A 13,781-nucleotide genomic window follows, 5' to 3' on the forward strand; every position below is an offset into this window, starting at 1 on the left:
GTCAACCACTAATCAAGTATCGAACTTAACACAAGTATAATACAACACTGTCATCCATGTAAGTCGAACCTAAAAGCTTTTACTATGTCAAAACCTAAAAAACTTTTACTCACAAGTGAAGAGAAATACATCTAGGTTGCAGTACAAATTTTGGTATAACATTTTGATTTTATTAATAATAATGGTGTCTATCAATGACATACAAACAATCTGCTTTTTTACATTCCATCTTTAGACCTCAAGTAAAGGCGTAATCAAATGCCCGAATAAGAAACCCAACCAACTTTATAAGCCCAAACAAAACCCAATCCATCTTTAAAATCAATAGAAATAATTCCTGAAATTATCGACTATCAATTATTTTGGTGCTTGGGTGAAAGATTATGTGAAATAATGATCAAAATGAAAAAACTCTTGGGTGAAAGATTATGTGAAATAAGGATCAAAATGAAAAAACTATCCTCAATTTAATAAACAATATGCCAAAATGATTTGACTAAAATTGAGGGTATTTTTATTATTTTATTTTTATTTTATGAAGATTTTTCACGAAATGAACAAAATGATTGACTGTGAACAAAGTTAATGACCAATTTCTACATATTCAAATCTCACCAATCAAAATAAGAAATAATGCAATAATTAAGAACTATTTTAGCTAAAACTCCCAATGAAATTATTTGGTTAGTGCTGCAGTAACTGAAGGGTGTAAAACCCTAATCTCTCTTCTTCTCTCATCGTTTCTCTGCAGTGGCTGGGCTGAACGGCACATCCCTTCTCGACTCTCTCGACGCTCGAATTCCCAACCAGCAGCAACCACAATGGCAGCATACGACTACGACGACGCAGGCACATACGACGAGACATCGGCGACGCAGCGCCAAACTTCGTCCGGAGCCCCGCCGTCTTCAGACCTCGGATACGACCCCAACTTCGTCCCCGACTCCGTAAAATCCTTCGTCGTCCACCTCTACCGCCACATCCGCGAGAAGAATGTCTATGAGATCCACCAGATGTACGAGACCTCGTTCCAGACCCTCTCCGATCGGCTCTTCAAGGACACCCCCTGGCCCTCCGTCGACGCCGTCGCCCATTACGTCGACAATGACCACGTCTTCTGCCTCCTTTATCGCGAGATGTGGTTCCGCCACCTCTACGCCCGCCTGTCCCCGACGCTGAAGCAGCGAATCGACTCCTGGGATAATTATTGCAGCCTCTTCCAGGTTGTCCTCCATGGCGTCGTTAATATGCAGCTGCCGAACCAGTGGCTTTGGGACATGGTCGACGAGTTCGTCTACCAGTTCCAGAGCTTCTGCCAGTACAGAGCTAAGATGAAGAACAAAACCGAGCAGGAGATTGCTCTGCTCAGGCAATTTGATCAGGTAATTATCACATTTAGTTCTTCAATGTCAGAAACCCTAAACCCGAAATTGGGTTCTCATTGTTGTTTGAGATGACCATAATTGGGGTTTTTTTTGGCAGGCTTGGAATGTGTATGGTGTGCTTAACTTCTTGCAAGCTCTGGTTGAGAAGTCGATGATCATTCAGATTCTCGAGCAAGAGAAGGAAGGGCTCGAGCAGTTTACCGCCACTGATGGGTATGATTATAATGGTGGCAGTAATGTGTTGAAGGTGTTGGGGTATTTCAGCATGGTGGGTTTGCTTCGAGTTCATTGTCTTTTGGGCGATTATCATACCGGTCTGAAGTGCTTGCAGCCCATTGACATTACCCAACAAGGTGTTTTTACCACTGTTATTGGAAGCCACATTACCACCGTTTATCATTATGGTTTCGCCAATCTTATGCTGCGGAGGTACATTGTTCGTTTTGTATGTTCTTTGTGATTTGACCTTGTTTTGCGTTAGATGTGTATGCATATATACTTTGTTTAGGTAGCCTTACAAGTATTACTGGTTTTTGGCTGCAGGTATGTGGAAGCGATTCGAGAATTTAATAAGATTCTGTTATACATCTACAAGACCAAGCAGTACCATCAGAAATCTCCACAGTATGAGCAGATTCTGAAGAAGAATGAGCAGATGTATGCCCTGTTGGCAATTGCTCTTTCGCTATGCCCCCAAGTGAAGCTTGTTGAGGAAACTGTGAACTCTCAGTTGCGCGAGAAGTATGGTGAGAAAATGAACAGAATGCAGAGATATGACGATGAAGCCTTTGCTATTTATGATGAGCTCTTCTCCTACGCATGCCCTAAGTTCATTACCCCTTCCCCTCCAAGTTTTGAGGAGCCCCTTGTTAACTACAACCAGGTATGTGAAACCTTACATTGTTGATATGATGATTTTTCTTGGAGAATAGTGCATATGATTCTAATTATTGGTTGCGGTTATAATGCGTTTACATGAATTGGTGGTAGACTTGATGCATAGCATCAGCAAACACTTGAGCAATAACAAAAATTCCATAGACTGAAATTTGATGGTGTCATACCAGAGAGAAAAGTGGTCTTTAGGCTCTTGGGTTTTAAGGTTGGAAACAGAAATCAAATAGAAGTCCTACTATTAGATATAGTGACATTTGAGGCAAAGTGTCGGTGGAGATCCTCTCTGTCTTTCTCTCTGAATGGGTTTGCGCGCGGGCATGTGCGCACAATTAATAAAATCGATTTACCAATTGCAGGACGCTTATAGACTTCAATTGAAACTGTTCCTTTATGAAGTGAAGCAGCAACAGTTATTATCAGGCGTCAGGACATTCTTAAAAGTCTATTCGTCCATCTCCGTAGGAAAGCTCGCAAGCTACATGGAAGTGGATGAATCCAAGTTGAGGTACTTAATGAGGATTCTGCTACTTATGTTTGTCTAATTCTTGTTTTGATTATATAATATTGTTGTTTTGTCACTCTGTCGTGTAGGACAATCTTGTTGACATACAAGCACAAGACACATGCTGTTGATACTGAGGGAAAAGTTATCTCCAATGCTGATGTGGATTTCTATATTGACGATGTATGTTTTCTTCTATTACCTTTTATCTTGTTAATGGAAACTAGAACTCCTTATGCACTTGGTTTATGGGACGTTTGTTGAGGTGATTATAAACTTGCCTCAGAAGATCTAAAATAGTCTTACCTTAAGTCGTCAGCATCGCCCCCTTTTTATATTTCAAATACAATTCTTTTCTGTTTTTTGAGTCTTAAATTATGTTAGGTCGACTCATAGTTTTCTTAAGCGAACATGTGATTTCGGTCTGTAGTTTGACTTAACTATGCAATTCAATGCCCTAAAGGAAAAACAAAAAGTGTGAATGCAGAATGCTTGTCTTTGGAAATGGGTTCAGTTACTCTGATTGCTCTTCTTTTACACTTGTAGGATCTGCGCCTATCTATGTTTTCTTCACATCAATGATGATTTATTTACTGGGAAATTGTTAGCCTTATCTATTGTAAATTAGAATGGTAAATGATGATGCATATGTTTTCTGCGTGTAATATTTCTATTCTACTGCAGGACTTGATTTCTGTCGTCAAATCAAAACCAGCAAAACGATATGGGGATTACTTCTTGCGACAAATCGTTAAGGTATGCACAATTCCTTGTTTTCCCTTATTTAAAGAAATCTTAAATTAGCAGCGTTAGGCAAATAAATAGTTAATCGCCTTGTTTAATATCTTTGAACATTTTCGTTACAGCTTGAAGGGGTGATCAATGATATGGACAGGGTAAAGCTTGATTGAGTCATCCGTCGCTTTCTAAATTACCGTCCTCTCCTGCAATTTTTGCTCGTTTAGATTCGTGTAATGACGTTTTGAGATATTTTTACTTCTTGCTAATTACCTGCCTCATGTACCTGCTCGGCTGCTCTTTTGAATTGGCGGATGTCGTTTAACTCTTAGAATTATCGAAATATAACTTTCCAAGTATTTTTTCCCCCTCAATCCAAGTCATCATTGGGTGCATCGGATATTTCTCAAAACACATGTCACGTGATGGGAGAGATATTTATATGTAAATATATAGTCGGGTTTTAGTTAGGTTTGAATTTTGGCATGGATTATTACTTGTGATACTTTTTTTTATGAAACTGGTTATAAGAACTTATCTTTCGTTCAAATGCCTCGTACTATTCTTCCATATATGAACAGATTTATAATTGATGAGTAAAATAAGGGGGAGTGATATTCATACACCCTATTTTACTTTTTACACACCTTTTAAATTTTCGACCGTCAGATCGGATAAATTGAAGAAGATCAACGGATAAAAATTATCAAGGGGTGTGTGAGAAGTAAATGAGATATGTGGATAGCACATCCCTAAAATAAGTATCAAATGTCACGTGATGAGAGAGAAACCAAATCTTTGTGCACAAAACGTGTTAAGGCCTGATATGTGGAATGAGGATCCTCTCAAGATTCTCTTTATGAGGATTTCAGAGATCTTTTAATCACATTTGTTTATCGTATATCGTGCGATCAGAAAGTATTGTAATTTATTTTATTTAAAATTAAATATAAACAGTATTTAACGAAAACTGATCGTACGATGAACGGATGTGACTGTAAGATCACTAAAATTCTTACAAAAAGGATCCGGAGGCGGATCGTCATTCCTAGATGTGGCCACTCATGCTAATTGACTTTCGGGAAGGACAACATTTGACGACATCGATTACGTTAATTTCCCTGCCGATTTTTCAATCCGCTAATTTTGTGTGGGAGCAGGAGCAATGGTTGTCAATTCTCGCTTGTCCCTTTCTAGGTAGTAGGTACCATTTTATCAGCAACGGACTTATAGCTCCGTTAGTTAAGGATATTAATATTCGCACTCGTTTTTTTTTTGTGCAATTTCATTCTTTTCCTATATCATTTGTTACACAAAAAAAAATAAATAAATGCACACAACAATAGTTTTTAACTTTACAAAGCGCATGATTGTATTTTTAGAGTGTAGATAACAGCTCTAAAAGAAATATATTAATTTCATTTTCAACATACTATCTTTAGTCATCAAGATGAAAATTTATGGCTGAATAAAAGATATAAAACAGTTTAGTCACCTTTTGAAATTTTTTTAGTCCAAAATGGATCAAATTAATATTGAATGTTCAACCTGTCAAGAATTAGTCAAATATTATTTGGGTAATAAATACAAGTACCTAAGACACATTTGAATGGCATTTATATGGACATGAAGCCTCTGTCTTTGGTTTCTACTCCTACTTTTTTGAATGTTAGTTGTGTGGTTTTAACTTGGATTTGCATAGTCCAAACACATGTACGCTTACTCTCCATCAAACATTCAACGTTATCATCGCATCTCTTAAGGTTCCAGTAGGCGGATCAATCATACTATTGAGGACTTACATACAAGGGGATTTTAATGCGGTGGTATTCCAGCCAGTTAAACATTGTCATGTTTTGTTGAGATAAACTTCAATGCAATGTGAATTCTGTTGTTATGGTGGTATCACAACCCAATCACACACTATCATGTAAGAGTTAACTGACTAATTCATATATCGCCACAATTGCATCTCGTTATAGGCACATAAGTCATTTGGGTATGTTGCCAAATTATCACCAAACCCCCATCTCCAGCAATTCCTTTCCTCCAACCCACATGGGTTTATCTCAAGAAGGAAAGGTAGAAGAAGGAAAGGTAGAATATTATTATTGTTTATTATTCTGAGTTATATAGGCAGCTAGGAATAGGTGCGGGCTATAGCAACACAGACAGAGTTGTGCTGACTGGTGTGATAGAGAAATGGTGATCAGTGCAAGGTGTTGCTTGAGCAACTCCATGAGAGTTTTGAATTTATTTGTCAATGTTTGTGGAGTTGCAGTCATCATCTACTGCCTTTGGCTCACCAAGAAATGGCAAGTTGGAGTCTCTGAGCTCCCTCCTGTCCCAATTATCCCTCAGCCCTGGTAAATATATATGCACATATTTTACTTTTGTTGAATTGTGAATTCATATTTTCATGCTTTGGGTGATTCCGAGGTTCCGTATTCGAATCTTCCGCTCTCCAATATCGCTTGTATCAAAGAAAACGAGAAGGGTTTTTGCTGTTTTTTGTGATGGACCTATAGAGCAGAGGCTTCCTGCAGTTTTTCTTTAATCTTGTTATATTTTGCATTTGTTCGAAAGTCATCAGTTGCAATTTTGTTTGACAGGTTTATATATACATGTTTAGGTATGGGAATTGCTGTCTGCCTCAGCACCCTTTGCGGTCATATTGTTGCCCATTCCGTCAGCAGTTTTATTCTCTTCATTGTATCCTTTCTGGTGTTTAGAGCTTTTCGATTGACATTTGGCTTCAAATCTTCGTTTACAATGTTCGAAAAAAAACTTGGGCGGTGATTTTCACACTCGTTTTAATCTCCTGCACTCCTCCCCTTGAGTGCAGAACACTTGAAGATGAGTGTCTAAATTGCTATCCAAACGTTTCTGCCTTTTTTCCTTCAACTTTTTACCACTTTTTAGCAATTTGAATTTAGTTTTATGACTATTTACATAAATATCATCAATCTGGTTTGTCCTTGACCAATTTTAATTAGTACGTACTCTTCGTCTTCTGTCTTCTTTGCCTTGAAGTTGGAGTGATTGTCTCAATTTTCTTTAGGATGGACTGGGAAGTGGTATGCCTTCATGGACTGCATTCAGTCTTTTTAGCTTGGTAGCCATTAACTAGTAATCACTTTTTCAAGAAGCTGCTTTTTTGGCCTGTTTTTTTCACAGCAATTCGCCAAGTACATTGATGAGGATCACACCCCGTTCAAAAAGTTCTTGAGGTTTCATCTAAACATGTGCCGCATCATTGTAATTCTCATTTTGATACCGCAGGTACAAAAAACCCCGTTTTTTACTCAATTTCGGACATTGTCTGAACCGTTAGATCATCATAATTTTAGTGACTTAACGGTTCAGACAATGTTTGCACTAGAGAATTTCCTGCGACTTTGAGCTAAACACAAGTTCATTTTACAGATCAAGGCTACCGTGCTGGGAATCATTCTTTGGGCCATTGGTTCTGAGCCGAGGACGGAACATTTCAACTCTTCTGATGTCACAAACTTCAGATACTCATTTCTAGCAGCACCTACACAATCGTTACAAGATATATCAAGACATGGATTCAGAAACTACGAAGTTTCATCACCAGAATTTGAATCTCCACCACGCCCAAGCCTTTTTTCAAATGTACAAAGATTTTTCAGAATGCGTTTTCATAGAAGAGTCACCCTTAGTTAGGGCAGAAGTATATAAGTTTTGGGTTTAGGGTCCCCTGCATTTTTGTGTTTAGTTGAGGGGGTTCAGAAGTATATAATCTTGGCAGTGCCATTAGTTCACTGTCGCTGAAATGGTAAAAGCTTTTACCGTTGAAAACCAACAACCGCTTGTCCGAAACTCCAAATCTCAGCTCAGCACCCCCGCCATCCAGGTCCAAAACTCTACGGACGATTTCCTGCACTGCCACTCTCTCAGCTGGAGATCATGGCGGTTCCGCATTTGCAAACATTCCTCAGGTTCCTGAAGCAACATTTCCCGTGGTAAGGAAATTAGATTTTCCCACACTTTCTTAAAACTTGGATTTCTTTGTGTATAGTTCAAAGACTTGATGGTTCACAGGATACTGCAATTCACACCAGTATTGCATTTGCTTAAAACTTTGAATATTTGTGTGTCTAGTTCTCTTGGTTGATCCCCACGAGATAAACTCGCGCTCCTATGCATTAGAGTAGTTTAGCATCATCATACAGTGTACATGTCCTAGCCAGACACCTTATGGAAACCATCTGAATTTTTTCAATGCAGCAGGTCTCGGGTTCGAGACTTGGGAGCAGCCTCTCCATAAATGGGGGTAAGGCTAGCCGACATTCACCTCTCCCAGACCCTGCGTAAAGCGGGAGCCTTGTGCACTGGGTACGACCTTTAGCAGGTCTAGCTATGAAGACATATCGTTACTATGATCCACGAACACACGGACTAGACTTTGAAGGTATGCTTTTGTATATAAATGCTACTTGTATTTTCCTTCTTTTGTATACAATTACCTTGCATCCCTCTCTTATATTGTAGATTGTATTTTCAGTGGACTTATCGTTTATTTCTGTCAGAAGATCGATAAGATTTTGTAGGCTATAATTTGTTTGTACCCTATTATTCTACCTAACGTTTTCCATCCGCGACGATGCTTGAATGTTCTTTTGTTCACATCTTCTAGTTCCAGTCTCGGTGACTGACAGGAATGCTGGAAGATCTTTGTTCTGGCCCAACAGGAGCTATCGTGCTTCTCCAAGCATGTGCGCATAATCCCACCGGTATGTTGATCCAACTATGCCACAGTGGGAGCAGATAATTTCTTTGATATTGCTTAGCAGGTACGGCACAGTTTCGTTTAAGCTCGATTTCAGCTTCAACTTCGCAGTTTTATAAGATCCCTCAACTGGTAAAGTCTGCAGGATCTTGTACCTGAGAAATTGGTTAAGTCTGCTGTATATTGTAGGGTCACTGTCTTGCGGTCTGCGTTGAGTCCATCGGCAGTGTCATAGATCGAACATCGTCATCTTACATTAGGGCATAGTTTACTCACCCTTAATGGTACTGTGCATGAGGATTACCTTGACAGGTCTTGGTCCCAAGGCAGGTCCTCATCTCGTAGATGCAATACATGCAGCTGTGACCACTCATCTCCAAGCCATTTTTAAAGTGCATAAAGTGGCCATATTGTAACTCTCTTGTAATCCAAGGGTTACCCTATTTGTATTAAAAATAGAAAAATGCGAGCAACGTGCTTGTAACTTGATTGGTTAGTAGCATATATTGTTTACACATGAGATCATAAATTTAATTTTCCCCACCGCCTACCCTCATGATCTCAAATTGTAGCTCAATTAGTTAAAACACAGTTAATAAAACAATGGACTGGAATAGTGCATTTACATTTACACTCGAAGTCGTAAGTTTAATTTTACTCCTCTCCAGATTCATTAGTTTAATTTCTCCCAACCCCAGTGGACGGGCTTAAAGCCCATGGGCTTTTATATAACGGGAAGAGATGCATGTACGCTTACAAACAAGAGGCAGAGATTCAGCCCATACCCAGAGCCTCGATGCACGTGCCTACCAAAATTTTATCGGATGTCCCCGAAGGGACTGCCTACCCAAATTAGATAACATCGATAAGGTCGAAGCCACGTGCCCTCGATGCACGTGCCCACCGAGACGGTTTTTCTCGTCACGGATAACAACATCAATTCGTAGCAGAAAAAAAAAAAAAAGAAAAAGAAGAAAACAATTCTCAATCCAACGGCTAAGAATTCCGTACCACATAAAGCCAACGGCGGATCGTGCAGAGTTGGAAACAGAGAATTCTTGGAAAAAAGAAAAGGTGTAAATACAATACAAATTGTCGAATACAGGCAGTTAAGGAAAAGCGGGGCCCACTTAATCAGAAACGTCACGGAAGAGGAGGGAGGCCTCCACGACGCGCCACGTCGTCGGCCACGTATGCAATTAAGGAACGCAAATCGTTTTCTTTCCTTTTATATTGCCCATACAACGAAGAGACTTGACACAGAGAGCGCACCAAAACTCAAAAAAGGCGTATTTTAAGCCCAGGAACGAATAAAACTGCCTAACATGCGCCCACAGTTAACATCACCCCACGCCCACAGTTCTTCTGTTTCTACGAGTAGTGATCGGAGGCTGAGCGCTCTGGTACGACACCTCGCTGCCGAAGAAGATCAATCGTCCTCCGCCATGGATGCTCACAACAACTCCATCTCTTCCTCGCCAGCTTCCGCCCACGCCAATTCCGTCTTCGCTCACGTTGTTCGCGCTCCCGAGGATCCAATCCTTGGGGTACTCTCTCTCTCAAAGTGTTTGATCTTTGCTTGAATCAGTTTATGAGATTTCAGGTTTTCGCGTAATTTGTAGTGATGGAGTTTTGATTTCTGTTGCGATTAAGCTGAACAGTTTTCAAATTTTGGTAATGGATTGAATGTTTGAACAGTAATTTGATCGTTCGGGCCCAAAATCCTTTTCGGTTTTCAATTTCGGGTATTTTAATGCTAGCTTTGATGTTGATCGTGATTTATATACTAGTTTGATCGTGCTTGTTTATCTTTATCCGAACACCTATCGTATTAATCTCCATCAATTGATTGATTGTTATCCGATTTTTGACTATATGAACAGGTTACTGTTGCGTATAACAAAGATCCAAGCCCTTTGAAGTTGAATTTGGGTGTTGGCGCTTATCGAACCGAGGTGAGTCCCTTTACGTACTGAATTTAACATGATTCATCAAGTTGTAGTATGTATTGTTAGCGAAATCGATATTCTCAAATGTGTGGAAATCGAATGGTTTCCGCTCACACGCAGAGCTGATGTTCGTTTCATTGTCAAAATTATGCGTATTTTCGTATACTAAAAAGGGAATGACTTGTTATCGTCATTTGTGTATGCTTAATTTCTTAACTTGTTTTGTTCTCATTTAATGGCAGGAGGGAAAACCACTTGTTCTTAATGTGGTGAGAAAAGCAGAACAGCTGCTCGTTAATGATATGTAAGCTATGTGATTGTCAGTAAACTCATTTCGCTATTAATTTAAGACGCTAACATTATTCACGTTAACCTGATTTGTGCCGTTAATTATTTGCTTACGATTTGATTCCTCATTACACCCAGGTCTCGCGTTAAGGAATACCTTCCAATCGTTGGACTGGCAGATTTCAATAAGCTGAGCGCTAAGCTGATTCTTGGTGCTGACAGGTATAGAAGACGGATTGATATCTCGTCGAATCCTTTTTTCTTTATCATGTTTTGTTTGGAGGTGTATTGATCAGTTGTTTGATGCAGCCCTGCTATTCAAGAGAACCGGATTACTACCGTCCAATGTCTATCGGGAACTGGCTCATTGAGAGTTGGAGGGGAATTTTTGGCAAGGCATTATCATGAAGTAAGTGCTTACTCGTTGCATCTTCTCTTGTTTCTACTATTGTGTAGATTATGGTTCAGCGAACTTAACCGTATCTATTTTACTGCAGCGCACAATATACATACCCCTGCCGACATGGGGAAACCACACCAAAGTTTTCACTCTGGCAGGGTTGACTGTGAAAAGTTACCGGTATTATGATCCAGCAACTCGTGGCCTCAACTTCCAAGGTTTAGAACTAGACGTGTTAATAGTTTCTTATTGTGTCTATCACAGTTGAATTTCTTTGCCCCAACTATTTCATCTTCTGCCATATAGTTTTTTTCTTAATTTACTAATAGTTCTTCCCTCGTGGGGTAATTGGCAGCAGGCATTATAACGTGTCTATTCTTCGTCCTGTTTTAATACTCTTTTCGTTTCATTTAACAGGCCTCTTGGAAGACCTCAGCTCTGCCCCAGCTGGAGCAATTGTACTTCTCCATGCATGTGCTCATAACCCCACTGGTGTTGATCCAACCCTTGAGCAGTGGGAGCAGATCAGACAGCTTGTGAGATCAAGAGGATTATTACCGTTCTTCGACAGTGCTTATCAGGTAGATTGCGTATAAAGTTCCAACTCCTGTACACACTAGTTTCTTCTTTCTGTTTAACGTCATGCTATTCTAACTACTCATGGTGAATTGTTTTCTTTTCTTCATAGGGTTTTGCTAGTGGAAGTTTGGATGGAGATGCACAGTCTGTTCGTAGGTTTGCTGCTGATGGTGGAGAGTGCCTTATTGCTCAAAGTTATGCAAAAAACATGGGTCTGTACGGCGAACGTGTTGGAGCCTTAAGCATTGTAAGACTCATTCCATAACTTTCAGTTGCGATTTCCCTTACTTTGATGCATCCCACAAAAATTCATGCGAGGCAAATTGTCTCTTGATTGTATTCGTTGTCAAAATTTCTACTTGAACATAGGTCTGCAAGAATGCTGATGTTGCAAGCAAGGTTGAGAGCCAACTGAAGCTTGTGATCAGGCCCATGTACTCGAACCCACCCATTCATGGTGCATCCATTGTAGCCACCATTCTCAAGGATAGGTACTCTTTGAATCTTGTTCAAATGCCTGTTAAATGGCAATGACTTGATGTGTCTTTAGCTAATTACTGAATTCCAACCCGAATCTTTTTTTTTTCTTCACTACTTCGAGTTCTAGTTGCCTCCTCACTTTTTGTATTCTGCGGTCAGGGACTTGTTCAACGAATGGACAATTGAGCTGAAGGCCATGGCCGATCGTATCATCAGCATGCGGCATCAGCTTTTTGAATCCTTGCGTGCTAAGGGTGAGTGTTTCCATATGGGAATGAGTATCATGCATTTCCGTAGCAGTTTGCATAGTTACATCACCTCACTGAGTTGTTATTCTGCAGGCACACCCGGTGACTGGAGCCACATCATCAAGCAAATCGGAATGTTTACCTTCACCGGATTGAACTCCGAGCAAGTTGCCTTCATGACTAAAGAGTACCATATTTACATGACATCCGACGGGTAATCAATCAGCTTTTTTATTAAACGAAGCCTAATCTTCTGAACGTCAAGGATAGAAATTTCGTTGCATATCCAAACACGTCTTGACGCAGATAGAGTGACGATTTGCAGAATGAGGCGATCGACTTAATTTTCTTTCTTGGTTTTTGCAGGAGGATTAGCATGGCGGGTCTGAGCTCAAGAACCGTCCCTCATCTTACAGAGGCAATACATGCCGCTGTTACTCGCGCTGCATAATCATATGTTAAGAAGGCAACATTTTCTTGTTGTGAGCCAACTTCAACATTGGACTCTTCCCTTTCTGCAGTTTTCTTGTAATAATTGTTTTACCTCATTGGATGAGGTTAAAGATTTGGCCGAGTATGATAAGATGAAGAAAATCTGGAGGATTTGTGTGACGTTTTCTACCTCCCCCATCTCAAACTTTGTATGCATTCATAAGAAATATTCATGTCAAATTAAAAGTTTTTGGAGGATTCTTTGTTTCATAATTTTTGGATGCTTTTCAATTTCAATAGTTTGGGACGATGGAGTAATTTGAAAAATAAACAGTTAAGATTTGAACAATGAAGATTGTTTATAAAGCCAGATTGCTTAGAGCATCTCCAAAGGAGATGTTAAAAAGTTCACATCAGCATTAACAGTAATGAAAGACATCACTAATGTTTTCCAACCGAAATGTCAATTTTTATGTTGTATGACATGGAAAGGCAGGAGAGACAACAACTTCAAATCTATTTTTAGTAATTAATAAATACTTTTTATAATTTTAATAGTTATCTTTTGTTTTAAAATATTAATTACAACTATAAAAAGTAAATAATGTGATAAATAATAGTTTAAATTTGACATATCGATTGGAGAACAAAATTTATAAAAGGATCAATGTGCCACATAAGCCTTCAAATTTAAAATTTGTGTTTAAAATTTGACATCTCCTTTGGAGATAATCTTAGTAACCTATCAAAAACAAACTCGATATTTAGAAAATTAGAATTGTTTTTGGAAGGCGCTAAAGCGCATTCTAATGAACAAAAACACTTCTAACTTCTATTGGTTCAAAGAAAAGTTTTCTCAAGAACACACCCCAAAGTAGGGGTGGGTTCAAAAAACCGAAAACCGAAAAAAACCGAAAACCAAACCGAACCGAAACCGAAAAAACCGAACCGAACCGAATTCTTTTGGTTCGGTTCGGTTTTAGTGATCTAGAAACCGAACTAAACCGAACCGAACCGAATTAATTAAATTAATTTTTTTATTTAATTATTTGTTTTGGGTATTATTTTCTAAACCCAATTTGTAAGTTAAAATGTGCTAAACCCAATGTGTTGCCAAACTTTAAGCT

The 13,781-nt window shown here is 39.2% G+C and overlaps 3 protein-coding genes across 17 annotated transcripts; all 3 read left to right on the forward strand.

Moving 5' to 3' along the window:
• Window positions 1–627: 627 nt before the first annotated feature.
• On the forward strand, window positions 628–3,896 carry LOC114821344 (uncharacterized). Its single transcript, XM_029093409.2, has 7 exons — window positions 628–1,382; window positions 1,483–1,814; window positions 1,929–2,268; window positions 2,639–2,787; window positions 2,874–2,967; window positions 3,469–3,540; window positions 3,651–3,896. Exons 1-7 carry the CDS (start codon window positions 822–824, stop codon window positions 3,693–3,695), a joined length of 1,593 nt encoding a protein of 530 aa, XP_028949242.2. The 5' UTR covers window positions 628–821; the 3' UTR covers window positions 3,696–3,896.
• Window positions 3,897–5,233: 1,337 nt separating this feature from the next.
• Window positions 5,234–8,774, forward strand: LOC103415467 (tetraspanin-19-like). Of its 15 annotated transcripts, none has more exons than XM_070814493.1 (8): window positions 5,234–5,888; window positions 6,135–6,234; window positions 6,519–6,599; window positions 6,700–6,804; window positions 6,949–7,511; window positions 7,780–7,960; window positions 8,186–8,342; window positions 8,468–8,774. In XM_070814493.1, the coding sequence occupies exons 1-5, from the start codon at window positions 5,725–5,727 to the stop codon at window positions 7,210–7,212; spliced, it is 714 nt and encodes a 237-aa protein (XP_070670594.1). In that variant the 5' UTR covers window positions 5,234–5,724; the 3' UTR covers window positions 7,213–7,511; window positions 7,780–7,960; window positions 8,186–8,342; window positions 8,468–8,774. The 15 variants fall into 15 exon arrangements, with proteins under 15 accessions (XP_070670594.1, XP_070670597.1, XP_070670592.1 ...); XM_070814496.1 differs by having other exon boundaries at window positions 7,898–7,960; window positions 8,192–8,342; XM_070814489.1 differs by having other exon boundaries at window positions 5,341–5,521; window positions 5,659–5,888; window positions 7,777–7,960; window positions 8,186–8,774.
• Window positions 8,775–9,399: 625 nt separating this feature from the next.
• On the forward strand, window positions 9,400–12,912 carry LOC103415469 (aspartate aminotransferase, cytoplasmic). The gene is made up of 12 exons (XM_008353800.4): window positions 9,400–9,825; window positions 10,162–10,233; window positions 10,470–10,531; window positions 10,654–10,737; window positions 10,825–10,924; window positions 11,013–11,133; window positions 11,333–11,496; window positions 11,604–11,741; window positions 11,864–11,985; window positions 12,134–12,228; window positions 12,316–12,436; window positions 12,589–12,912. The coding sequence occupies exons 1-12, from the start codon at window positions 9,604–9,606 to the stop codon at window positions 12,671–12,673; spliced, it is 1,386 nt and encodes a 461-aa protein (XP_008352022.3). The 5' UTR covers window positions 9,400–9,603; the 3' UTR covers window positions 12,674–12,912.
• The last annotated feature ends 869 nt before the right edge of the window (window positions 12,913–13,781 follow it).

Source organism: Malus domestica, chromosome 15 (genome assembly GCF_042453785.1).
Source record: "Malus domestica chromosome 15, GDT2T_hap1".
Taxonomy (NCBI): Eukaryota; Viridiplantae; Streptophyta; class Magnoliopsida; order Rosales; family Rosaceae; genus Malus; species Malus domestica.

Coding starts and splice junctions, on each gene's coding strand:
- LOC114821344 (XM_029093409.2), top strand. CDS start 822: ATGGCAGCATACGACTACGACGACGCAGGCACATACGACGAGACATCG. Junction 1,383..1,482: donor TGCTCAGGCAATTTGATCAG/GTAATTATCACA, acceptor TTTTTTTGGCAG/GCTTGGAATGTGTATGGTGT. Junction 2,269..2,638: donor CCCTTGTTAACTACAACCAG/GTATGTGAAACC, acceptor TACCAATTGCAG/GACGCTTATAGACTTCAATT.
- LOC103415467 (XM_070814491.1), top strand. CDS start 5,725: ATGGTGATCAGTGCAAGGTGTTGCTTGAGCAACTCCATGAGAGTTTTG. Junction 6,600..6,699: donor TTAGGATGGACTGGGAAGTG/GTATGCCTTCAT, acceptor TTTTTTTCACAG/CAATTCGCCAAGTACATTGA. Junction 6,805..6,948: donor TTCTCATTTTGATACCGCAG/GTACAAAAAACC, acceptor TTCATTTTACAG/ATCAAGGCTACCGTGCTGGG.
- LOC103415469 (XM_008353800.4), top strand. CDS start 9,604: ATGCGCCCACAGTTAACATCACCCCACGCCCACAGTTCTTCTGTTTCT. Junction 11,986..12,133: donor GCCACCATTCTCAAGGATAG/GTACTCTTTGAA, acceptor TTCTGCGGTCAG/GGACTTGTTCAACGAATGGA. Junction 12,229..12,315: donor TGAATCCTTGCGTGCTAAGG/GTGAGTGTTTCC, acceptor GTTATTCTGCAG/GCACACCCGGTGACTGGAGC.